The 26,081-nt window shown below is 40.4% G+C and overlaps 1 protein-coding gene across 3 annotated transcripts; it reads left to right on the top strand.

The window, feature by feature from the left end:
• Positions 1 to 279: 279 nt before the first annotated feature.
• chd4a (chromodomain helicase DNA binding protein 4a) lies at positions 280 to 26,081 on the top strand. Of its 3 annotated transcripts, none has more exons than XM_063011185.1 (41): positions 280 to 512; positions 1,003 to 1,133; positions 3,864 to 3,979; positions 4,133 to 4,375; positions 4,574 to 4,692; positions 5,954 to 6,219; positions 7,288 to 7,412; positions 7,601 to 7,733; positions 7,993 to 8,159; positions 8,482 to 8,718; positions 9,275 to 9,478; positions 9,609 to 9,820; positions 11,013 to 11,144; positions 11,283 to 11,382; positions 11,635 to 11,826; positions 12,424 to 12,624; positions 13,671 to 13,808; positions 13,919 to 14,040; positions 14,115 to 14,288; positions 14,398 to 14,539; positions 14,645 to 14,776; positions 14,860 to 14,977; positions 17,331 to 17,455; positions 17,557 to 17,649; positions 17,741 to 17,879; positions 17,977 to 18,146; positions 18,235 to 18,412; positions 18,553 to 18,639; positions 18,725 to 18,816; positions 19,051 to 19,184; positions 20,010 to 20,154; positions 20,283 to 20,442; positions 21,364 to 21,482; positions 21,561 to 21,801; positions 22,118 to 22,180; positions 22,275 to 22,427; positions 22,515 to 22,623; positions 23,220 to 23,352; positions 23,428 to 23,623; positions 24,775 to 24,938; positions 25,548 to 26,081. In XM_063011185.1, exons 2-41 carry the CDS (start codon positions 1,070 to 1,072, stop codon positions 25,560 to 25,562), a joined length of 5,853 nt encoding a protein of 1,950 aa, XP_062867255.1. In that variant the 5' UTR covers positions 280 to 512; positions 1,003 to 1,069; the 3' UTR covers positions 25,563 to 26,081. The 3 variants fall into 3 exon arrangements, with proteins under 3 accessions (XP_062867255.1, XP_062867262.1, XP_062867247.1); XM_063011192.1 differs by having other exon boundaries at positions 1,000 to 1,133; positions 21,379 to 21,482; XM_063011177.1 differs by having other exon boundaries at positions 1,000 to 1,133.

The following is a 26,081-nucleotide window of genomic DNA, read 5'->3' as shown; positions in this document are numbered from 1 at the left end:
CTCATTTTGGAGTTATGCTTATTGTGGGATGTCAGTGACTGTGGTCATTATTATTATGGGATGTTCACGGGGTGGGAGGGGTGAATGTCCCCATGGTGACGGTTGCTAAGGGCCATGGTGGAATGGGGAAGAGACTGAGCGTGCGTGTGTTAGTGTGTGTGGGGGGGGTGGATTATTATGGTCTGTATGTTGCAAGGTAACTATGCAGAGTGGGGGGAGGGGTAAGTGTATATGTGTGTGTGTGTAAGAGGGGGTTATTATGGGATGTCTGCCCCCTGATCTCTTTGTGTGTATGCAAGGGGTGTTAGTGGGAGAGGGAGACGGCGTCGTCGCACGGACCCCACACCGCAGAACCGAATCTTACTGCTTTTGAGTTCATTAAGGCGAACGGAAATAACACAAGCTGCGTTAACTGTCGCCGCACGAGGAGACAATAAAGCGTGGAACCTGTGTGCACTTTTAAAGCGTTTCACATTTTCATTCTGTTTCAAACCTCCACAGAGTCTAGTTGTGTAAGTACTATCTTACATTGTTTGTATTTCTGAGGTAGAAATTATTCCGTGAATACCAGCAAATAAAAGTCGAATAAAAAGAAAACAAAAGCGAACTTTGCTGTAACGTAACAGCGTGGCTCAATCGCGCCAAACAATTTAGCCGGTACTGCTAGCTAACACACACTGGTTGTGCGTGCTAGCCTGTCTAGCGTGCTAGTTGGTGAAAGGGCTAAGTTAGCCTCAGAGCTAATTTTCCCCTCATTCGTTAGCGTTTTATGCTACTGACCCTCGCGTGGGATAATTTACCGCTTTGTATCATTATCGGACAACACGGTACACCGCTTTTCAGCTGTAATGCCTGAAAAAGTCAGTGCTTCGAAACCGTTTCTGAACTGCCCATTGAATGATGTGACTGGCATCTTGCTTATGAATACTAACTTCCGTTTTCTTAATCTGCTTTTGATTTGGACCAAACCGGCTCTTCTCCCGCCTCGCCTCGCCTCAGAAGCCACAAGCCTGGGTGAGAGGCGTGAAGGAGCCGCGTATTTAGTCTAACCAGACGGTGCATATACACCATGTCTGGAAGTGAAGATGATCGAGATGATTTTGGACCGACAGAAGACCGGTCAGTGTTACAAGGTAAGTTTTCTACATAACTGGCTGTTTATTGTAATGTTATATTATATAGTGAGCAGTTTGTCGACGCTTATTGACATACTTTTCTAAAGTCTAAAGCTGCGCTATGTTCACGGTTCCTAGTTCTCTTTTTAAATCATTTTGCTCAAGTTATTGAGACTGGTGATGACTGCACAAGTACTTATGGTCTTTGGGAGAGGGTCGAAACTGCGTTTTAAGTACTGATTCGTTTAACAAGGTCCAGAAATCATTGTCTGACGGGCTGTATGGGACCCATTTGAGTGATGCTAGGTATCCATACTGTAGTTCAACTTTACTCTTTAACAACATTCATCTGAAATCTTATCCTTTTACATTGGCTCTCTTTTTGACATGCATTTCGGTTGATCTGTGAAGGATCGACAGGAAACTGGTTTCAGTGCCATTTCGAGTACACCCACGTATGTCAATCTATGTACACTTAAAGGATGGTCAACTCGATGTGAAACGGAGGCAAACGCAAACCTGTCCAGAACACTGTCAGCTTATGTTAGCCACACTGGCTAGTTATTTACCAATGTAGTTAATAAATTGAGTGCTTGTGTGTGGGTTTTATTTTTCGGAAAAGTGTAGGATGCTGTGCAGATGGTTTAAGATAAACGACGTATCAAAGGTTGACTACGTCCATTGATTAACAAGTAATACAAACTTTCCAAAATGGCACAGTTTGGTAGTTTGTCTTGAAAATAGCTTGGTTGGCATTGTCTTCGCGCGCTGCGTTTATTCTATTCCGAATTCGGTTCACTCGCTTGTCATCTGCTAACCGCGGCTAGTTTAGCTATATTGCTAATTATTTAGCTAGCTATCAACACGAGCTCGTGCAGTCAAGCATCACAGTATAAACACACTTATTAATTAACCAATACAGTAGAACTTAATTGTAAGCCATTTCTTTGACTGTACGTTTGCTATCTGGTTGCTGAAATGTTTTGGAATCGGAATTCCCCGACATGGCTGTGTTTGCGGCCTACCGGTGTTTTGTGTGTGTATATGTGGGAGAAAGCGAGAGAACGGCGGAGGGATACACAGAGAAAAGAGCGCAGGCAGTTAGCACACCGGCTAGAGCTGCTAATAACGGACAGCCACACACTTGTGCTTTTGTTGAACTTTATTCTTGGTGAATAAAGCGAGCCACGTAACAGTGTTTGACAGTAATTGAAACTCTTGCGGTAGTATTTGTCTTGTCTACGTCCGTCGTGTAACAGTTTAGCCGAGATCAATGATAACCGGGGTTTCCCCGTAGAGAACTGGCGGCGTCTGCTGTAAGTGTTGTAGCTGTTGAGAGAGAGCCTCAGTGTTCTGGCCCTATTTGCCGATCGCTTTAAATGATTTATTCACGAAGTTCTCAGCAGTATTTCCGAACGAATTTTGCTCCTTTTGATACCAACCTTTTATTATTTTAAAGTACTGGTTTTCAACTTTTTTGCTCGCAATACCCCTGTAAACAATATTTCTATTTCCTGCACCACTACGCTATTTACGACATGACTATCTTATAGCTATTAAAACAGTAATAGTAATACTAATTCGAAATATGTAAATTTGTTATATAATTGACTAAACTAAATGTTTAGGCTACTACTGATGAGTTCAAATATATCCTCAGATGCTTTTGTGAAGGCACACAGGACTGGTACAGGTGGCATTTACTCTCCTTTAGAAACCATAAAAGTGGCAGCTGTCGGCAGTCGGTGTTACTGTAATTAGTAAAGAGTACATACAACAAAAAAACTATCAATGTTTGTGTAATGATCAATCAGTGTTTGTGATGAATTTTGCATCATCCATGTCACATTGCAGTGACGAGTTGCAAAAGTGTTTGCCTTATAAGTTACTTGAGAGCTTTAGAATGTAAATGCAAATTCAAAGTATTCTGTCTTGATGAGCAACAGTGTTTGCTGTAATTTTTTCCCATTACCTCGATCTGAAGCTATGACTTCTTCAGCTTTGACCACTAAAATAAAATAAAAACTTCTGTCTGACAGGTAGCGATGATGGTAACTCATACAGCGTTAAGAAACTTGATGTGAAATACCACTGGCCCCAAGCTGTTTTATTTTTCCATGTAGATGCACTTTTAGTGTACACCTTTACTGCACACAAATGTATACTGATGTTCTAATACGTAATGTATTATGTGGGAAATATGGCAACGTATTTCTATATACTTCTGGTAACCATTTCAATATTTTATTTAAAAGTATTTTACCACAGGCATAAAAAAAGTTCACTGATGTTAGTTGCTGACAGTGAAATTAGAACAGCACAAAACTTGGTGGAAAACTCTTGCAACAAACATGAAAGCATGTGATGAGCTGTGGTGGCTTGGTGATTATTATGCTTTAGTAAAACCCAGAGGGTCAAGAGTTTCAGTGATGTCATGAATGGGTTGCCACTATGTTGCCTTTTTAAAACTATATGCCAAAATCTAGCAATGCGTAAGCTGCATATTTAAGGGTTGTGGGTATTTTTACAGTTCTCTCAGTCATTATCACACTGAAATATGTATTGTTGAACTATCCAGATGTTTTTAAGCAGTGAGAAGTTTTTAAATTGTTGCCATTTATTTACAGTACAGCAAATGTTGATTGCTGCTTCAACATGAAGGCAAAATGTTATTTTAATCTGTATTGTTAAATATATTTGTGAAGTTGATGGTTGATTTTAAACATCTTTGCATAATCTGCTTTGCAGATGAAGACTTGGAGGAAGACTTGTCAGAGAATGAAGCACGTAAGGTGAAAAAGAAGAAGAAGGCAAAGAAAAGTCGTGAAAGCAAAGGTGGCAAAAGGCAGCGCTCCCGTAGGGAGGTAAGCTCATTAGACAGCTTGCATTTGAATCTTGAATCATTTTTGTCATCTTATTCATACATTCTTTTAACGTTATTCAAACAAACGCTACTTTTCCTCATGTCTCATCCTTCATGCTTATAATACAGTATGTGCATGTTCAACCTATTTAAGGATATCCCAATGAGTTCCCCTGAGGCTGTTGAGGGGCCTAATATGGAGGACATGGAGGAGGACGGCAATGGAGGGCGCTCTGACAGCGAGGGCAGTGACTACACACCTGGCAGGAAAAAGAAGAAAAGAGCCAGCACTGGAAAAGAGAAGAAAAGAAATAGTGGCCCTGATAGGAGCTCGGCTGCATCGAGAAGAAAAGAGCCAGTGGAGGAAGAAGAAGAAGATGATGACGATGATGACTCTGTGAGTATGAAAAAGAAGTCCTGTGCCTTATGCTGTTATGGGTAGAATCCTGAAGCAATGTTTTACATGTGTTAAGTTACTTTTAAATGAAACCTGCCGATGCTAGTGCTTAGTTTTGATTATATTTGGTGTATGCAATCAATTGATGATGAAGTCATAATGGTTCTGTTATTTTAAGTTGTAAAATGTATTTTTCAGGAGCCAAAGACCTCCTCGCAACTACTGGATACATGGGGCATGGAGGACATTGACCATGTCTTTACTGAAGAGGATTACAGAGCTCTCACCAACTACAAGGCTTTCAGTCAGTTTGTCAGGTGTGAGACTCTTAGAAATGAGACATTCTAAAGTCACTGCAACTTGGATCTTGGGAATAATACATTCTACTTTACGCAGTATATAAAGGGCTAGGTTAGAATAGCCAGGTTCTGTTTATTGTGAGCAATTGAAGACATTCTATAAGGCCTTGCAGTAATTCTATACGTATTGGGGATAGACATGAGTAGTTATTGAGTCTCAACACAACTAATATAACAAGTGGTTTCTCCAAATTCAACACACATTGCTATTTTTAATGACTACTGCAGTTTAGAATTATTCAACCCCTTGAATAGAATCACACATTATCTCAAGCACACCTGATGCAACTAATCAAGCACTTCATTGGTTGTGCATCAAGTGTGCTTGAGATAAAACATCAAATACCTGGAATGGCTAAGGGTTTGTTGACTAATTGCATGTTAGAAATACGGTCAGGAGTTGTCCAAATGTTAGTAGAAGAGATTAATGCCTTGCACAAACAAGGAAAAGGATACTAAAATATACTAAAGGCATTGAATGTTTCTAGAGACACAGTTGGTATCATAGTTCACAAGTTCAAAGTTAAAGGAACACTAGTTGCACTATGTGGACAGGGCAGAAAGAGGGAAGCTATCATAGGCTACTACCAGATTTCTGAGGAGGCAGATGTTCATAAACTCTCATGTGACAGCTAAAGACCTTTGGCAAGATTTGGTGGCAGCAAGCACAGAGGTTTCACTTTGCACTGTAAGGCTCATACTAAACACTGGAGTAGTGTTAGTTCCTGTGAAGCAATAAAACAAAACTGGAACTTTTCTGTCCTATGGAGGAGAAAGAATGAAGCATACACTGAAAAGAACACCCTGCCTACAGCGAAGCATGGTGGCGGCTTGGTGATGCTTTGGGGCCTCTTTGCTTCCTCTGGCACTGGAAACCTGTGGTGTGGGGTAAGATGGATACAATCAAGTGTCAGTAAATCCTAGAAGTAAATGTCATGCCTTCTGTCAGGAAGCTAAAGCTTAGATGTTATTGGGCCTTTTAACAGAACAACGATTCCAAGCATACCACAAAGTCCACCAAAGCTTGGCTTTAGAAGAAGTACGGAAAGATTTTGGAGTGACAATCACTCACCTGAACCCCATAGGAAATCATTTATCTCTTCTAACTTTTGGACTATTTGCTTTATGGGTTGAATAATTCTAAATGCAATCGTATATATAATGCATGTGAGTGAAATAACTACACGCTTATACCTACTTTTTAATTCCCCTGTCTTAGGCCTCTTATTGCAGCCAAGAACCCAAAGATTGCCGTTTCCAAAATGATGATGGTGCTAGGTGCCAAGTGGCGCGAGTTCAGCACCAACAACCCCCTGCGTGGCTCTGCTAGTGCCAATGCTGCTCTGGCAGCTGCCAATGTGGCTGCAGCAGTTGAGAGCATGGTGGCTGAAAACGCCAATACTAACTCTTCTGCCCCTCCACCTGCCGAGCCCCAGCCTCCTCCAGTACCTCCGGTCCGCAAGGCTAAGACGAAAGAAGGCAAAGGTAAGCCGAGGCCTACGTGGGTTTTTGCGTTGTTCTGCTGTGTATAATGTGTCTTTTGATACAGATTGGTGGTGGGCACAGTAATTTAAATGTTTGATCTAATAATGCAAGTTGATTTCAGTGCATGTTTTTAGAATGGACTAATTGTAGTTTCTTCTGCTAAGGTTAATACTGCTAAAATTATAAAGGCTTGTGTTCTTTAAAAACAGTTGCAAATGTGTGCATTTGGGTGCGAAATAGAGGTTCAGTTTTGACTGTGGGTTAATATTCATCCACATTAACTTTGGTTTGCTTTACTAATAAGTTTTACAACCACAGACACAAATACAAACTGTGATTGGTTAAAATTTTTTAATAATAGCATTTTTTAATGGTTTGAGACTATAACTAATCATTGGTTTTGCTTTATATACATACAACTGCTTTATATACATATAGTAACATATTTCTATTTAAATGCATTATTTTGAGTTCAAGGTGGCTTGGGTGGTGCAGTAGTTAATTATGTTAGCGCACTACCATTAGGATCAAGTTCCCTGCTGTGCTCTTGAGTGTATACATACATACAGTGATTGGCTATGTCTGGTGGTAGGGGGAGGGTGGCCGAGGCATTGGCTGAATTGGTGTCCTGTCCAGGGGGTGTTACTGCATTGTGCCCAATGATTCTGGGGAAACCATACCCATCATGACCCTGACCAGGACAAAGTGGTGGTAAAACGGTGTCGCCTCACAGCAAGAAGGTCCTGGCTTTGATTCCCAGGTGGATCGGTCTGGGTCCTGTCTGTGTGGAGTTTGCATGTTTTCCCCGTGTCTGGGTGGGTTTCCTCTGGGAGCTCTGCTTTCCTCCCACAGTCCAAAGACGTGCAAGTGAGGTGAATTGGAGATACTAAATTGTCCATGACTGTGTTTGATATTGAACTTGTGAACTGATGAATCTTGTGTAACCAGTCCTGTCATGAATGTATCCAAAGTGTGTAAAACATGACATTAAAATTCTAATAAATAAATAAATAACAATAAATTAAATGTATATCCTGCATTTGTGTTGACACCTTTTTCTTTTGTCAGGTCCAAATGCCCGTAGAAAGTCCAAGCCTACTCCAAAACCCCCAGAGAAGAAAGCCAAGGCTAAAAAAGTTGCACCTCTGAAGATCAAACTTGGAAGCTTCAACAGCAAGAGAAAGCGCTCATCTGTACGTTGTCATTCCTCTTATTTGTGTTACTATCTATATTCACATTACAAGCCACAAACAACTACATTTTGCGATTACTTGTCACAGCATCTGTCTGTCTCTTTACTTTAAAATTAAGAGAAGCAACTACAAATATAAACTGTCTGCAAATTTATAGTTGATTTTTAACGTAACCCTTACTTCTTTAGAGTGAAGAGGAAGACATGGACGTAGACAGTGACTTCGACGATGGCAGCATGAACAGCGTCTCTGTGTCCGACAGCTCCAACAGTCGCAGCAGCCGCTCGAAAAAGAAGCCCAAGCCCAAAAAGAAGAAGAAGGGTGTGGAACTTTGGGTATCTCTTTTAGCTGAGCAACATGTCATACTATAGATGGTAGCAATGTAATTTGCCTTCACTAAAGATAATGCCTTTGCATTGTTATCTCAAATAAGTGTCACTTTTTCATACAAGGTTTACTGACGTTTTCTCAATTAATTACTTATTGTAACTAAATGATATCTAGTTATGTCTGGCATATCTAATGATGCCCAGTGTAACTGTCTGCTCAAGTGAACGTCTGTTTCTCTCCTCAACGACAGACGATGATGCTGATGGCTATGAAACTGATCATCAAGACTACTGTGAGGTGTGCCAGCAAGGAGGAGAGATCATCCTGTGTGATACCTGCCCCAGAGCTTACCACATGGTCTGTCTAGACCCTGACATGGAGAAAGCACCAGAAGGCACTTGGAGCTGCCCACACTGCGTGAGTGATTGTCTCAAATACACCTGTTTATCACATAATGTTTCTAATATCACTTTGATCTGATGGTGAACAGTATGAATGCTAGAAGTTGGGATTAGACACAAAGCTGCGTATCATCTAATGATCATTCTACAGTTTATTCATATAAAATGGGCTTTGGGGAATAGACATTTTATAGGCATCTAATTAGCTTTACACTGCCTCATTAAATTTCTACAAAAAAGGATCATTCTTACTGGTCATGCACTTTGACATGCTAGCGTTTAATTATATCAAGTAGTTTAGTAGTCTGAGTTACTGACAATGTTGTCTGTCTTTTTAGGAGAAGGAGGGTATTCAGTGGGAAGCACGTGAGGAAGCCTCTGAGGGAGAGGAGGAAAACGAGGCACCTGCAGGTGAAGCAGAGGAGGATGACCACCACATGGAGTTCTGCAGAGTGTGTAAGGATGGAGGAGAGCTCCTGTGCTGTGACACCTGCCCCTCTTCCTACCACATACACTGTCTCAACCCACCCCTGCCTGAAATTCCCAACGGAGAATGGATCTGTCCTCGTTGCACTGTGAGTCAACCAGTCTCCTGACAAGAAGTAGAACTTTTTAGACTAGAATATGTAACGTCCAGCTTTAAAGAATTGGTATTTGGGCTAGTGTTGGCGCATTTTAAATACGACCAATCAATTTCGTATCCTTTACACTCTTAAACCATGTTGCTTACACTGATGCTGCCAACCAAAACAGTCTGTTATGTATGGATTTGTTTATGCTTGGTGTCTTGACATGTTTGCGATATGAGTTTTTAAGGCTTAAATAGAAGCAGGGCTGTTTCAAGGTCAGGTTTATAGGGATGATAATTAACCTCACCTCACATCTTTTAGTGTAGGTTCACTCAGGTTTTTGTATGAAAGTTGCACTGAAGCAGCAACTAGTAAAACCATAAGCATTGAATAATTTGGTTTACTGTTATTTATTTTACTTTATTTGTTGGTTTGATTACTTGCAATGAGGGAACAAATGTTATTTTGTTAGTAAATGCTTACTTTGTATCAGTAGTCATGCTGTCAGGACTTTCCTACCTTCTGCATATTTGCCTAATTTACATTGCTCTACCCTTTCTAGTGTCCTTCTATGAAGGGCAAAGTACAGAAGATCCTTACCTGGCGTTGGGGAGACCCACCACCACCCACCCCTGTTCCTCGCCCACCGGACCTTCCTGCCGATTCCCCCGACCCTTCTCCACTGGCTGGCCGGCCTGAAAGGGAGTTCTTTGTCAAGTGGCAAAACATGTCTTATTGGCACTGCTCCTGGGTGTCTGAGCTGCAGGTCTGTTCTGATTTGCTACAAAACCAAACTACATTATCCTTAAAGTGTAGTTTGTGTGTGTGGATTTTTGTTTTTATACTTACCGGCAGCGTACATGCAGCTTGATTGATTGGTTCTTATTATTCTCCAGCTGGAACTGCATTGCCAGGTGATGTTTAGAAATTACCAGCGTAAGAATGACATGGACGAGCCTCCTCCGATAGATTTTGGAGCTGAGGGTGATGAAGATAAAAGTGAAAAGCGTAAGAACAAAGATCCCCAATATGCTCAGATGGAGGAGAAGTATTACCGCTTTGGCATCAAGATGGAGTGGATGATGATCCACCGAATCCTTAACCACAGGTAAAGATTCAGGTTCTGCTCTGTAAATTTGTATAGGTTTTTTTTTTTTTTTTTTTTTTTTTTTTTTTTTTTTTTTTTTTTTTTTAAATTAATACATTTACATGTAGTAACTTCACAGGTGTGTTTGAGTAAAATGCATTTTTGTTTTAATTTATAAACTACTTAACATTTATGTATTTATTTTTAGAAAATTGCATCTGGTCAAAGGAAAAAAAACAAACAAACTGATATCAGACCAAAATAAATACAAATATTTTAACTTTAACTCAGAAATCAATAGTTGTTGGAATAACTTTTGGTATGCTTCCTATCAGTCTTTTACATGCTGTTGCATGACCTTGTGCCACTCCTGTTGCACTGATTCGAGCGGCTTGGCTTTGTTTCATGGCTTGTAACCACCCAGCTTCCTTTTTAATCACATTCCAGTGGTTTTTCCTAGAGTTCAGTTCAGGTCTTGGTCTGGTGGGGCTCTATTCACACCTTAATTAACCTGCTATCAAGCGGCATGGCATATAGCTCCGCTGGAAAAACCAGTCCTTGGAGTAGGGGAATATTGTCAGAGCAGGAAGCACAGATCCTGCATTAGGTTTCAGTGGGTGTGTAGGCCTATACAAGGTCTCTGTCTAATAGTTGGCTGAAAACTAGACTTATCAGAGCTGTCCCTACTCCAGTACAGTATTCTCCAATCTTTTGGGTCTTTTGCAAATATCAGCCAGGTTGTTCTTTGCTCATCATCAATGAAGGTTTTTTTTTCTGGCTTTGCACAACTTTATCCCTGCCCCTAGCTGATGTCTGTCATTTGTCATTTTGCAGTTGTTGAGTGGCATTTAAATAGGTTGACCGTTTAAGGACGAAAGTGACCTGTCGCTTACTGTATCCCTTTCTCAGTAAAGCCAGAATTGAACCTTCTTGTCATGACTCAAAGCTTTTACACTTTTGGTATGATTTAGTTTTGACAGAGCCTTCGTGCACTGTTTTTGCCTCCTGGCTGGTCGTATTGCAAGAGTATAGTAACGATTACAGCAGTGTTTTTCTCATAAAGGTTCAGATTCTCATTTAATCAGTACTTCATTGAGTACAATGATGTGTGCCTGTGTTTGAATTTATGCCTTTGAGTTTCATAAGAGAGCTGTATAATGTTTTCTCATGTCCTAATGTCCTCTTACCTTGCTTGCTTTTCTCCTGTTTCTAGTGTGGACAAGAAAAATAACTGTCACTACCTCATCAAGTGGAAAGACTTGCAATATGACCAGGCTACCTGGGAATCGGATGACATGGACGTCCCCGAGTTTGACTCTTACAAACTGCAGTACTGGAACCACAGGTATGACACCCGTTTCTTTTAAACAAATTACTTTTAGATTTGTTGCAAGTTGCAAAGCTATAAATATTATATATGTCCACAGCTGCACAAGTATAGTATAAGTGTATGGATGAAAATGTTTATGTTCATTTCGATTAGGGAGCTCGTGATGGGAGATGAAGGCAAACCAAGTAAAAAACTGAAACTCAAAGGCAGGGTTAAGAGACTGGACAGACCTCCGGAAAACCCAGTTGTGGATGTAAGTCTTTTATTAATTACTGTTGTTGTGCAACTTTACTGCTAAAATATACAGAGCCCAACAAGAACATATGCTTACCAATGTTATTTATCGATGTTGTCTATATTGTTGCACATAGCTTGATGGTTTAAGAAATCAGGCTGATCAAATTTTCTTGCATTTTATAATTTTATTAGGTACTTCGTTTTTTTTAAACAATACATAAGTTTGATACCAAATTGTAGCTTTAATTGTTTTTGCTTAATTTTTTAGCCTACAATGAAATTTGAGCGTCAGCCCGAGTATCTTGACCCTACTGGTGGCACACTGCACCCATACCAGCTAGAAGGACTCAACTGGCTGCGTTTCTCATGGGCTCAGGGCACAGACACTATCCTGGCTGACGAGATGGGTCTAGGGAAGACTGTACAGACCGCTGTCTTCCTCTATTCACTCTACAAAGAGGTATGTTTGCAAGGGGCTACGGTGAACATAAGTGAATGGGGTTGCCATTTTGAATTGAGAGTATCAACAGATGTACTGATTTAATCAACATGGATGCCCAGCCCTGCATGTAATTTGCTAGAGAATATTGATTGTCTGCCACCTGCTGGTTTAAGTGCAGAATGCATGCAATTTGTTCCGGTTCGTCATTCACCCATTGTCATGATAGCTATTGAAGGCTACGAGTCTTACAATGAATTCGCTTGTTGCAGAAAAGGAATTAATTTATTTAAGGTGTTGCTTTGTTTAACAAGATAAATGATGATTATTAATAAGTTATGGTCAAAATGTGATCCATCAATTAAAAGCACATTACAGCTTCGAAGATCAAACATGCTTAAGAACCTTAGCTCAGGTGAAACATTCCCTGATATTTCACTACAAAGCTACACAATATTGAATAACTGCACCACTACATGTATTGTATCAGCTTGCTTTTGGTAAACATAATTACTAATTTATAATTAAACCTCCCAACTGTAGCTTTATATAATTAGTCCAGAGAATGGATTCCTGTGGTGCTCCTTTGCTATAAGGTTTTTCCCCTTTTCATTCTAGGGTCACTCAAAGGGCCCATTTCTGGTCAGCGCCCCTCTCTCTACCATTATTAACTGGGAGCGTGAGTTTGAGATGTGGGCTCCAGATATGTACGTGGTTACCTATGTAGGCGACAAAGACAGCAGGGCTGTCATCCGAGAGAACGAGTTTACCTTTGAGGACAACGCCATCCGCGGAGGCAAAAAGGCTTCCAGAATGAAGGTGAGTAGAACTTTACATTTACATTTTCAGCATTTAGCAGACTCTCTTATCCAGAGCGACTTACAGAAGTGCTTCCATAGTGAACATTTCATTCCTTAAGTTTAGATAGACAACAGTCGAAGAACACAACTCTGCTAAAACCTGTTAGAACCAAAGTGCCTTTTTTTTTTTTTAATGGAAAAGATTGGAATAAAGTGTTAGTAAATAAGTACAAATCAGCAACTTTAGATGCGAAGTGTGTCCTGAGAAGCAATGCAATTAAAAATGTATTATGCTTATTAAAATCTACTGCATTATAGTATAAGTATAGTAACCTGGATGGCCTATTTGTGTCCACTACAAGCAGTCGTATGTAGTCATGGCTTAAACCTGCAGCCACACAATGCCCAGCCTAATGGAGCGAGTTGGTGCCTCTTAACTTGCCTCTGCTCTAGCTTGAGTACCATGCTCCATACAGATTTACCACACGTTTTTACCGCATTTGTCGCTGCACTCAAAAGCTCAATCCAATTAAATGTTGAATTGTTTGCAGCTTACCTTTTTACCTCAAAAGGCACCAATGAGAAACATATAATTGCTTATATTATGTAAGAAACGGTTTATCACTGTTTCTTTAAACCTCAAATATAGCATGACGGCAAATCTTGCATGGTGAACGGCGACTATACAATACGGAGACAGAGTTTGCATTTTAGATGGCAAGTTTACTAACCTTGAAATCACTTTTAGTAGCCTTGTATCTCTTTAATATAATTTAATTCTTATTAAGATTAACTTTTTGCTGGGTTGTAATCTTATTATAAGCTAAAGTACAAAGTGAATTACGAATGACGAAGGGTGTGAACGATGCAGTAAGTGGCAATATGTGCCCTGCCTCACGGTGAACAAAGTAGAAAAGTAATCTTCTGAAAGCAGCCTTAATCAAACCAGCAGTCATCACACACATTTGCTTAGTTAAACTGTAAACCTTTTTCTCAGTACTATTACAAAAACTATTATCAAATAATTAATTCTGAACTTGCACTTTGTATTTCTTCTTATTGTAGAAAGAGGCTTCAGTTAAATTCCATGTGTTGTTGACCTCTTATGAACTAATCACTATCGACATGGCCATTCTGGGCTCAATCGACTGGGCCTGTCTTGTTGTGGATGAGGCCCACAGACTTAAAAACAACCAGTCCAAGGTGAGCTAAACATATGTCAAATGTTGGTATAAATGAAGCTTCATAAAGCTTTAAGGTGTTACTTTTGTGTGTGTACATGGCTGTGTTCTAATGCTGTATGTGCTGTGCAGTTTTTCAGAGTGCTGAATAACTACCCTCTCCAGCACAAGTTACTGCTTACTGGTACTCCTCTCCAGAACAACCTCGAGGAGCTCTTCCACTTGCTTAACTTCCTCACACCAGAGCGATTTAGGTTGGTGTGCTAATGATAAAACATAACTCCCTATGCTTTATCCAACTATTGCTGACTTGATCACCGTGTTACAGTAATCTGGAGGGCTTCTTAGAAGAGTTTGCTGATATTGCTAAAGAGGACCAGATCAAGAAACTTCATGACATGTTGGGACCACACATGCTCAGGAGACTTAAAGCGGACGTGTTTAAGCACATGCCATCCAAGACCGAGCTGATCGTCCGAGTGGAGCTTAGTCCAATGCAGAAGTGAGTAGAAGAAAAGATCAAAGGTTTATAGAAAGCAGCCAAAAACAAGCCACTTGTATTGAAATTATTTAAGGAAACATCTAAGGTGTAAACTTTTTATTCTTTATAGGAAATACTACAAGTTCATTCTTACACGAAACTTTGAGGCTCTGAACACTCGTGGAGGTGGAAATCAGGTGTCCCTGCTCAACGTGGTCATGGACTTAAAGAAATGCTGCAATCACCCCTACCTTTTCCCTGTTGCTGCTATGGTATGTGGTTCGATGTACAAAAATGTCCCATCAACAAAACTCACTATGAAATAATACTAATAGTATTTTTGACTAAACTAATGCTTGCGTCATTGCTTGATACAGGAAGCACCCAAGATGCCCAATGGCATGTACGATGGCGGTGGCCTCACTAAGTCTTCTGGTAAGCTGCTGCTGCTATACAAGATGCTGCGGAAGCTGAAAGAGGGAGGGCACAGGGTGCTCATCTTCTCTCAGGTATGTGCTAGAATTAACCTGTTTTAAATAAATATAGCTTTGTATTGGCATTTGTCTATAAATGTTTCTGCATCACTGTGTAGATGACCAAAATGTTGGACCTGCTGGAGGACTTTTTGGAAAACGAAGGTTACAAGTATGAGCGTATTGATGGAGGAATCACTGGTTCAATGAGACAGGAAGCCATTGACAGGTTCAACGGTAAGAGTTTTTTCTTATAAAAAATATTTTATCTAACACTTACAAGTAGTAGTTATGTTTATAATAGTTTTATTTAAAGTAAATATGGGTGTTGGCCTGTCTTAATAAGTGCTGTTGATTTAAGCTCTCTGCCCTAAACATGGTCTGTGTAATTATAGGAACAGTTAGTGTGATCATTGAGTGCTTCACTCACTTGTTTACATACTTATTCAAACACATGATGAAAGTTTCTTTAATAATATAGTCCTACATCAGTTCTTATCCTTTTACCATGGTCAGTAATTAAGCAAATGCCCACTGTTTTTGGTCAAGTGGCATAGGCTGATATTGCCTATTGGTGACCTGGCTAGACGAAACACACTTTTAATACTTGACTCCTAAACCAGCCTCAATTTTTTGTAGTATGGTTTATGTAATGCTTTAAATATTAGGAGTTTACCCTGCATTAACCTGACCTGGTGCTTGTTGTAGATTAGTTGTCTGCAAATGAATGTGAGGTTTATAATTCTATCACACCTCAGAGGGGCTTTATTGGATTTAGATTTGGTGACTGAAAAGCCACACTACACCTAGCTCACTGCTGTTTTTATGAAACACTTTTGTATGATGTATGTTGTGATGTAATGGCTACAAGCAAGACAGTAACGTAGAATATATATTTTTTATTAAATAATAACCATAAATGAATGTGCATGGTCATAAGTAGACACTAGCCTTTGCCTGTCCATTTGTGGTAAGCCTGTGGGCAAAGACTTTTGGTGTTGTAGGTAGGGCTGTCGCGGTGAAAGAATTTCCCCTTGCGATATTCAACCTGTCTCAATATCGCGGTATGCGGTAATATCGCCATTTTTTTTTGTTTTTGAAAATTACTTAATTAATCTGCATTTTAGAGCTATATAAACAAGCTTTATTGTTAGGCTATGATTCGGTATATTATTGCTTTATAATGACAAAGATGAGACAGCTTTAAGACCAATGAAATGCGTGTTTAATGTTAAATACAGAACAGAGCAGGGATGCGCGTCTTTTCTCTATTAAAAAAAGGTTTAAATTTAGCTCCTAGGCTAGATATACAGTGTGAAACGAAAAAAAAAAAGTGTTTAGGCTAAATATTGTAAATACACATCTAATCAAAATATGGTAAAAAAGAAATATAATAAAGTCTGTAAGAGTTTAAACCTGCGTTATTATGCGCGCTAGAAGAACCAACACGTTCATCTGATGTGGTTTAGAGAGAATCTGAGTGGGGTAGCGATGTTCCCCTCGGTACTAAAACTCTCTCTGATGGGGCTCGTTACACTAATACACGTGTACTGTACCTGCATGCGACTTTACAATGCGACAAACTATCTATTTAGTAGATATAATTAACATAACAATATATACTACATTTCAAGTTATTATTCGTTTCAATACATTTTTATTCAACGAAAAAATACATTTAAATCATTCCAGCAAGACCAGAAAGAATATTTGCAGGCTGCAATGCCATATTAACCGTCATTAAGTGTTTTAGTACGCCGAGGCTGTTTGAATATAGTCTAAATTACAAGTATTTATTGAGTGTGAACTCAATTTGATCATTAATAAACTTGCCTATAATTCCTGTTGCGATTGTTTACATTTTAAAACACAAAGCCTGACACTCAGCAGCAACGCATGAGAACAGGTTGCGGGAAAATGACGCTCCTAGCTCATTTTCATTATGAATTTATTTAACATTTATTACGCCCGAATGTAAGCGTAAAACAAGATGGACCTGCAACAATATAAACAAAAACAAATAGAAGAAAGAAAGAAAAAACGTGAACACCGCGGTGTTGCGGTTGCTTGGCATGCCCTGCGGTTGGCTGGTCTATACCGCGATATTTCAAAATTGCGGTTAGCGTGACAGCCCTAGTTGTAGGCCTTCTACTCTGTGAACTACAACTGAAGTAGTTGTTAAAATAAGTGTAGCCTCCCTTAAGACTTATCAGAATCACTTTATTTCACTGGGTATGTTACACATACGAGGAATTTGTTTTGGTGATACACACAATAGTTCACACAATACAGATAATACACATGTGACCCAACAGCACATGGACTGTTAACAAGTATTTAACCAACATTCTGGCAGAGCTGCTGCTCAAAATGTTAAAAAATATTTACATAATCGGTCTTCAAAATAAAGTATCTGGTCTATAATGTCCAGCCGTTTATGCATAAAACAAAAGTAGATGAGTGTACAACTGGGCCATGTTTGCCATTCTGAGTTGCAGCTGCATACGTGCCATTGTAATACACGTTTTACAGTACAGCATTAACTAAGGCCTACTGTCAATGTAATGCTAAACTCTTCTCTGTCCCACAGCTCCTGGTGCTCTTCAGTTCGTTTTCCTTCTATCTACCAGAGCTGGTGGTTTGGGTATTAACCTGGCCACAGCTGACACAGTCATCATTTACGACTCAGACTGGAACCCTCACAACGATATCCAGGTGAGCCAGCAGTCAACACAGCCTTTTAATAGTGCATTTTTAAAACATGTTCTTTTTGGTTATTGCATATCTTTTGACATGGGTGTAATCTGTTTACATAGGCCTTTAGCAGAGCTCACAGAATTGGTCAGAACAAGAAGGTCATGATCTACCGCTTTGTCACCAAAGCCACTGTAGAGGAAAGAATTACTCAGGTAAATAGCATGCAAGTCCTAACGTTTTAGAGAAGAATATTTACTCGTTTTACCTTACAATATTTACCCTATTTTTATTTTTTGTCTGTAGGTGGCCAAGAAGAAGATGATGTTGACTCACTTGGTGGTAAGACCTGGTTTGGGCTCCAAAACCGGTTCCATGTCTAAGCAGGAGTTGGATGACATTCTCAAGTTCGGCACAGAGGCGCTGTTCAAGGATGAAGCAGAAGGTGAGTACATCATTTGTTACAAATTCCTTAAATTAAGTAGGTTTTTTTAGTTACGCATTACCTAACTGTTTTTGTTTGCTTGTTTTTAATCTTTTAGGTGACAACAAAGAAGAGGACAGCAGTGTGATCCATTACGACGATAAGGCTATAGACCGTCTGCTGGACCGCAACCAGGACGCCACAGAGGATACTGAATTGCAGAGTATGAATGAGTACCTCAGCTCCTTCAAGGTGGCTCAATATGTCGTGAAGGATGAGGAAGATGAGGTTTGTAGCAGATTTTGCCAACAGCAAGCAAGAAAATGTTAGCCAGGTTAGAGTTTTAAGCCTGATGTATTGTGTTGTCTTGTAACAGGAAGAGGAAGTGCAGAGGGAGATCATTAAGCAGGAAGAAAGTGTAGATCCAGATTACTGGGAGAAGCTGCTCAGGCACCACTATGAGCAGCAGCAGGAGGATCTAGCTCGCAACCTCGGCAAGGGCAAACGCATCCGGAAACAAGTCAACTACAATGACGGTTCACAGGAGGACAGAGGTATTGGATTATTTGACAGGAACTTCACCCAATTAAATATTGTTTGCTCAGACACTGCGTTGATAATATATCAAGCTTGCTTTATACTGCCCAATATTTGTTTACATATTGTATTAATATATTTCTTTTTTTTACACAAGACTGGCAGGATGACCAGTCTGATGGTCATTCAGACTACTCTGTTGCCTCAGAAGAAGGAGATGAGGACTTTGATGAGCGTGCAGAAGGTAAAATGCTTTTAGTGATACTGATTTTATTAACCTGAATTGTAGGGAGTCCACTTACCTCTAATATTCCTTTTTCCAAATCTAGCCAACTCCCGCAGGCCTAACAGGAAGGGTCTCCGAAATGAAAAGGACAAACCTTTGCCCCCCCTGCTGGCCAGAGTGGGAGGCAACATTGAGGTGAGTTATTCAACCTCATGTAATCACTACACTTGCATTTATGTCATTTAGTAGCAGATGCTTATATCCAAAGCAACTTAAGATTTGTCAGTATACAATGCAAGTAACTGAGGGTTGAGGGCCTTGCTCAGGGGTCCAGCAGTGGTGGGGCTTAAATTAGCAACCCTCTGATCACTAGTCCTGTAACTTGACCACTGCCCTAGTACAATCATTTGATGTCTATATTTTTTTAAGGTGCTGGGTTTCAATGCACGCCAGAGGAAGGCCTTCTTAAACGCCGTGATGCGCTATGGAATGCCCCCCCAGGATGCTTTTACTACACAATGGCTGGTCAGAGACCTCAGAGGGAAATCTGAAAAGGAGTTCAAGTAAGCATTGTTTTTGCTTGTATTCATGGTTTGCAAGTAGAATATCTGGTAGGATCTGTGCTCTCCTTTTAATTGAAAAAAATGTATATACAGTAATCCCTCCTCGATCGCGGGGGTTGCGTTCCAGAACCCTCCGCGAAAGGTGAAAATCCGCGAAGTAAAAACCATGTGTTTATATGGTTATTTTTATAACCCGATTCCATCGGCTTTAGCATTTAGCATCTTGTCATTAAAACCAATGGATTGAGGTAGCACAGCATGCTAACGTCAATATAACATTTCCCTTCATGTAACGATAACGGTTACATTTCCTGACAAGCCCGAACTTGCAAATAAAAACACTCGGTACAAGTTTATACAAGTTAAAAATCAGTAATATTTTATTTACGTTTGAAAAGAACTCCATTCGTTTGTCCGCACCGTCAGCCATGTTTGAACAGCCTCCTTATCGGGAGCGCGCACAGGATGATGTAAAATGCGTCTATGTAGAGAGAGAGCTAGCTTTTCGAACACACCCCCCTTGTCTGCAGAACTTTATCAAGTTCTCTCTCCTGTTCGTGTGCACGCTGTCTGTGCACGCCACTACGCATCTTGACCAATCACGTGTGGCTTTGACAGAAAAAAAACCCGGAGCCGAATCCCATCGTTCACTTTAAAGAGCCGGCTCTTAGAGCCGGATCGTTCGCGACCGACCCATCACTAGCAGAAATTTGCGGTTTATATTTAGACATGCTTGCAAATAAAATCCACGATAGAGTGAAGCCGCAAAAGTCGAAGCGCGATATAGCGAGGGATTACTGTATACAAATTTTCTTTCTTTCTCAGGGCATATGTGTCACTCTTTATGAGGCACTTGTGCGAGCCCGGTGCTGACGGGGCTGAAACGTTTGCCGATGGTGTGCCAAGAGAAGGCCTGTCCCGACAACACGTCCTCACTCGTATCGGGGTGATGTCGCTGATCCGTAAAAAGGTAGGAACGCTTGTGAGATAAGCTTTACTAGCAGTACCGGCTACTAATTCCAGCACATTCACTACATTGGTATATAGTTTATATTCTGTTCTTTGAAGCTTATGTTTCTGTGTGCTGTCTGTTTCTAGGTGCAGGAGTTTGAACATGTGAACGGTCAGTGGTCCATGCCCTGGATGATGGAGCTGGAAGAAAATAAAAAAGCTGCAGCTGCTAGCAACCCTGACTCGCCAGGCAAAACACCTTCCACTGGTACCCCAGCTGATACACAGCCCAACACACCTGCACCAGGTTTGTTTTATTTTTGTAGCATTTTAAGGATGCGTTTACATGATACGGGTAAACCAGTTTTGCTCTGGCTGTGCCATTGTTTTTCAATCTTGTTTAATCAGATTGACCCAGTGTGGTGCTGGGATAAATTGTTTACATAATCAAAAGCAAAGCACAGACATTGTGGAGAAAAACTAATATTCACTGTTTTACAAAACCCTGAACTGTTGTATTCCAGTTCATTTACAACCATGGCATTGTGAGGAAAAAATAACAGCAGGACTGGGGAGGTGCTAGGGAGCTGTAAATGATTCTAATTCTGGAATCATTTGTTGTGGCTTTGTAGCTCCTTAGTATCATTTAATTCACCCTTTGATTGAAAAAATGAAGCTTCTGGGTTCGATACCCAGGTGGAGCGGGTGGGTCCTTTCTGTGTGAAGTTTGCATGTTCTCCCCGTGTCTGTGTGGGTTTCCTCCAGGAGCTCCGGTTTCCTCCCACAGTCCAAAGACATGCAAGTGAGGTGAATTAGAGATACAAAATTGTCCATGACTGTGTTTGACATTAAACTTGAACTGATGAATTTTGTGTAACTAGTAACTACCTGTCCTGTCATAAATGTAACTAAAGTGTGTAAAGCAATGTTAAAATCTTAATAAATAAATTATTGTTACCAACTGAAATGCAGGTCATACAAAACTCCTAGTGAATAAACTATTAAATCAGTCAGTATTTATAGATTCAGTCTTGCTGTTCAGTAAACCAGCAGTGAAGTCATTTTGCCAAACCTGACAGTCTTATTGCTGCAGCTCTTATTATCATCTTACTTATCTAACACAAATTGCTAAATACATTCTGTTAACAAGTTTCAAATTCTTGCTGGTTATTAGGCTGACTGTAATTTTGGTATTACCTTGTCACTTAATGAAATGAATCTCTCTCAGATTCTCTCTCTACAGAAGATTCATCCAGGAATGAAGATGGCTGCAAAGACGCAGAAAAGGAGAAGGAAGTCAAAAAAGACGGTGAGGCTGAGCAGCCGAGCAAAAAGCCTGAATCTGAGGTGAGGAATCGTTCAATTAAGGCGTGTAATTTGTTAATGAACAGCAGACCTCTGATGCTCCGCAAATGCCCTCGTTAGGTCATCGCTATTCCTGACGACGTGGAGAAATCGCTCTCCCCCTCTGAACAGAAGGAAAAGAGTGAGAAGGACGACTCTGCATCCACCACAGATGCAGAGAAAACAGGGAACGGAGTAGAAGAGAAGGAGAAGACGACTGCAGAAGCTGGGGAGCAAAGCAAGTCTCCGGATGAGGCAAAGACTGAAGGGGCCGAGGCAAAGACTGAAGGGGCCGAGTCAAAGAACGGTGACTCGATCAAAGGTGATCATTTGTGACATGATGATAAGGATGAGAGCTGAACTGAAGTTTTAAATACCAGATTGCTCTGTATTGATCAGTATTCCAGTGTCTTGTTTGTTAGTCATTATTTACATTATTTAAATTGTTTCTCTCTTACGCAAGACAACACAACAGTTTTGCACAATGAATTAAAATATAAAGACAAAATAAAATAGACAGACAAACATAATACCTATTTTTGACATTAAGTGACACTAGTGTTAAACACGGCATAAAAACCCAAATAAATAAATAAATATACTGTTTATCGAAAATAATCCCATTTGTTTTGTATTAGATGAAAATAAAGAAGATAAACCAGAGAAGATGGACACCACCCCAGCTCCAGATGAGAAGAAAGGTTAGAAGTGGTCATATGTGCCTATGTTGACACTTACAAGGCACTTTATGACTAGCAATGTACTTAATTCTCCTTTTTATTTTGTTTTTCCTAGACCAAAAGGATGAAAAGGAAGCTGTAAAGACTGAGGAATCAACCAAATTACAAAACGGAGACAGTGGAAAAGAAGGAGCGACGGGTGGAAGTGAGGAGAAGAAGAAATCAAAGACCCGTTTCATGTTCAACATTGCAGACGGAGGCTTTACCGGTTAGTTAAATGGCCTGCTTTCTATTTATCCATGTGCCTTTTATAACGTTGGAGTTTATTCATTCACTGCATTGTTTTGTTTTGCAGAATTGCACTCTTTGTGGCAGAACGAGGAGCGGGCAGCCACGGTTACTAAGAAAACCAACGAGATTTGGCATCGCCGACATGATTACTGGCTTCTTGCTGGAATTATACAGTATCCTTTTATTGAGCCTTTAGTGCTTAGTTCATGTGCTCACTACTGTACATTTTATGCCATTTAGCAGATACTTTTATCCAAAGCAACTTTAATTTTCATCGTTTAAATGTAATCATTTCTGGCCGCTCAGGTGGCACAGTGGTAAAACATGAAAGCACACCAGAGCTGACATTTCAAGCTCATCTGTTCTGCCATCCGGCTGGGTTGGGCAACTACATGAACAACAATTGGCTTGTTTATACAGGGTGGAAGGCCGGATAGGGACCTTAGAACTGATGCAATTACGACCTCTGCTGGCTGATTAATAGTGCCTTCACAGAATCGAGAAAATGCATTGATCAGGGTGTGGCTCTCTATACACAAAGCTGATCCACATACGCACTCGCCTTGTGCAGGTGAAAAAATGCAGTCGGTTACTGCACACATGTCGGAGGGGGCGTGTGTCAGTCTCTCTCTTCTCAATCAGCAGTGGAGATCGGTAACTGGATATGACTAGATTGGGAGGAAAATTGGGAAAAAAAAATCCTTTCTATCACAAACCTTTGTGAAAAGACTGTTGTGCAGCGTATGCTTCCTTAACTCGTGCTTTTCAGACACGGCTATGCTCGCTGGCAAGATATTCAGAACGACGTTAAATTTGCCATCCTCAACGAACCCTTTAAGGGTGAGATGAACCGAGGAAACTTTCTGGAGATCAAAAACAAGTTCCTGGCCCGCAGATTTAAGGTATAGCGCAAAGCTGCTCATGATATGAAAAGCCTCTTTGTTCTCTTGGTTCTAAGTTGGGTACTCTTCCATCAGCTGCTGGAACAGGCGCTGGTGATCGAGGAGCAGCTGCGGAGGGCAGCATACTTGAACATGACTGAGGATCCTTCTCACCCATCCATGGCCCTGAACACGCGCTTTAGTGAGGTGGAATGCTTGGCTGAGTCACACCAGCACCTCAGCAAGGAGTCCATGTCTGGCAACAAGCCTGCCAATGCTGTCCTACACAAAGGTGGGCTATTTAAGCGTTAATTTGAGTTTTCAGCATTTATCAGACGCTTTTATCAAAGGCGACTTACAGTACTGTACAGTATATTTTCTGAGCAATTTAGGCTTAAGGGCCTTGCTCAAGGGTAGAGGTGGGGCTTGAACCAGTGACCTTCTGATTACTAGTCCAGTACCTTAACCACTAGGTAACACCTGCCCTACAGGTGTAATTTTAGTGTCACTGTTGTCCATTTAATTAAGCTTGTGTTACTATGGAGCTTGTTTGTCCATTTGGATTTTTTTTAAATGCCCATTACATTGTTTAGATGTGCAATTAATTCAGGTATTGAATGAGTGTGTTTAGATGTGTAATAATATCACTTAATGCCAAATTAATTTTAGGGATATTGTGGATATTGTGATCAAGATCCAATTTAATTAGACAAGTCTGGTGTCGGCTTAAATCAACCTGGTATCAGTTTATTACCTACACTCTAGTTTAAGTCATCGGTGACTGAGAAGTGAAGCAGTGTTGACCAGCCCCCTTTAATGTATGCTTAATCCCCGAAGATTTCTAAAACACTAGGCTAGACCTGACTTGGTGGTCACTTTACTGTAAATATCTAATTTAGCATATAATGCTGTCTTATTTGCTGCTGTTTTGATCAGTGCTGTGTTCCAAAAAGCATACAACCACACTAGGTTGACATTAACTATGTGGTTTGAGATCCGGGGTGTGATCTTGTGCTTTTTTTTGGCCCATAGGGCATCTACACAGACATGGTTGGCAATGTCTGGTGGGGGGGATGCTGCTTTAACAACCATTGGGTGTGCACTCTCAGTGCTGGTCCCAAGCCTGGATAAAAATTGCATTTGTGTCAGCAAGGGCACCTGGTGAAAAACTGGGCCAAAAACGGGTATGTGGACCAGAATAGTCCCCTGTGGCAGAAAAAAAATTAAGGTCATATCCTGTTTGGTTTTCTGCACATGCATGGTTGTAGATAAAAGATATCCAGTTAAAGTTCTACTATGCAAGTAGAAGTATAGTATATTTATTTACTTTTTTTATTTATTTCAATTTTTTTAGGCTGAATGACAACCTGATTACTGTTTGTGCTGTTTACATAATCAATCCAGTAACTACATTTCCTGCATTTTTTTATTATTTTTTTAAAGTCTTGAAACAGCTAGAGGAGCTGCTGAGCGACATGAAAGCAGATGTCACCCGTCTCCCAGCAACCATTGCCAGGATACCACCTGTTGCCGTGAGGTTGCAAATGTCAGAGAGAAACATCTTGAGCCGTTTAGCCAGCAGAGGCCCAGAATCACAGTCCCAACAGGTAAAAATTAAACTGTGTGTGTAGCAGGCACCACAGCTGTGGTCTCGGTTGCCTGTAATACCTACAACGCGCAGCTAGTGATGATTCTACAGCGACACACACACCCGACACACTAAACATGGCATGCTTCAATTTCTAGCTGTATTTAAACCAATTTGTTTCTGGCATTTAGCCCATGCTTTTATCCAAAGTGGTGGTGGCACAGTGGCTCAGTCGGTAGCACTGTCGCCTCACAGCAAGAAGGTCCTGGGTTCCTCAGGTGGGGCGGTCCAGGTCCTTTTTGTGTGGAGTTTGCATGTTCTCCCCGTGTCAAGGTGTGAAACATGACATTAAAATCCTAATAAATAAAATTATCCAGAGTGACTTACAGTCATGCCTGAATACCATATACGCAATTGAGGAATAAGGGCATCGCTCAGGGGCACAGTGGCAGCTTGGTGGTTGCAGGGACTGAACCAGCTTAACTACTTAGCTACCATTTCCCAATTAAGCTACATTTTAAATTTGTACAGCAGTTGATAAGTAATCCAATTAGTAAAACATGCTTTTCATATTTTGCACTTATTTGCATTGTATTAATTCAGTTTCTATGCATTTGAATTGTTCTAGGTTTCTCAGCAGTAGCCTGGACTGGACTTTTAAGCCTACCATTCAAGCACCACCCACCTCTACATTCCTGACTGACACCTCAGATGACATCTGGCCTTAGCTTAAAACCACACCTCTTTAACTACAAATGGACAAAACATGGAGTTTGTGGAAATGGACGCTATTTTATTTAGGGTTTTTTATTATTTTGTTTCTTTATTAATATTATTGATATAATGTTATTATGCTGGTTTTTGGGACCGAAAATAAAAATGTAATAAACTTGTCTCTTTACACAGTTCTTAAGTTTATATGATGTTTGTTTGAAGCTGCAGTGAAAAGAAAACAGGTCTTCGTAGGCATAACGCAGGGATGTCGTCCGAGACAGGCCAATTTTCACATGTTGAAGAATGACTTGAAATTTATTGATGTTAAATGTAAATTACAAAGTATTTTTACACGCTATTCAAATTCTTTTTAAGAAAACGAGTAGTGTGCTGTCTACGAAACAGGTCTACGGGTTAATGGACCAGACAATAAAATTTTTTGAAGTAG

Source organism: Trichomycterus rosablanca, chromosome 2, assembly GCF_030014385.1.
Source record: "Trichomycterus rosablanca isolate fTriRos1 chromosome 2, fTriRos1.hap1, whole genome shotgun sequence".
In the NCBI taxonomy this organism is placed as follows: domain Eukaryota; kingdom Metazoa; phylum Chordata; class Actinopteri; order Siluriformes; family Trichomycteridae; genus Trichomycterus; species Trichomycterus rosablanca.
The sequence above is the reverse complement of the archived record's forward strand: the minus strand, read 5'-3'. Positions and strand labels throughout refer to the sequence as shown.

Coding starts and splice junctions, on each gene's coding strand:
- chd4a (XM_063011185.1), top strand. CDS start 1,070: ATGTCTGGAAGTGAAGATGATCGAGATGATTTTGGACCGACAGAAGAC. Junction 9,821..11,012: donor CACCGAATCCTTAACCACAG/GTAAAGATTCAG, acceptor TCCTGTTTCTAG/TGTGGACAAGAAAAATAACT. Junction 21,483..21,560: donor GCAAAAAGCCTGAATCTGAG/GTGAGGAATCGT, acceptor TGCCCTCGTTAG/GTCATCGCTATTCCTGACGA.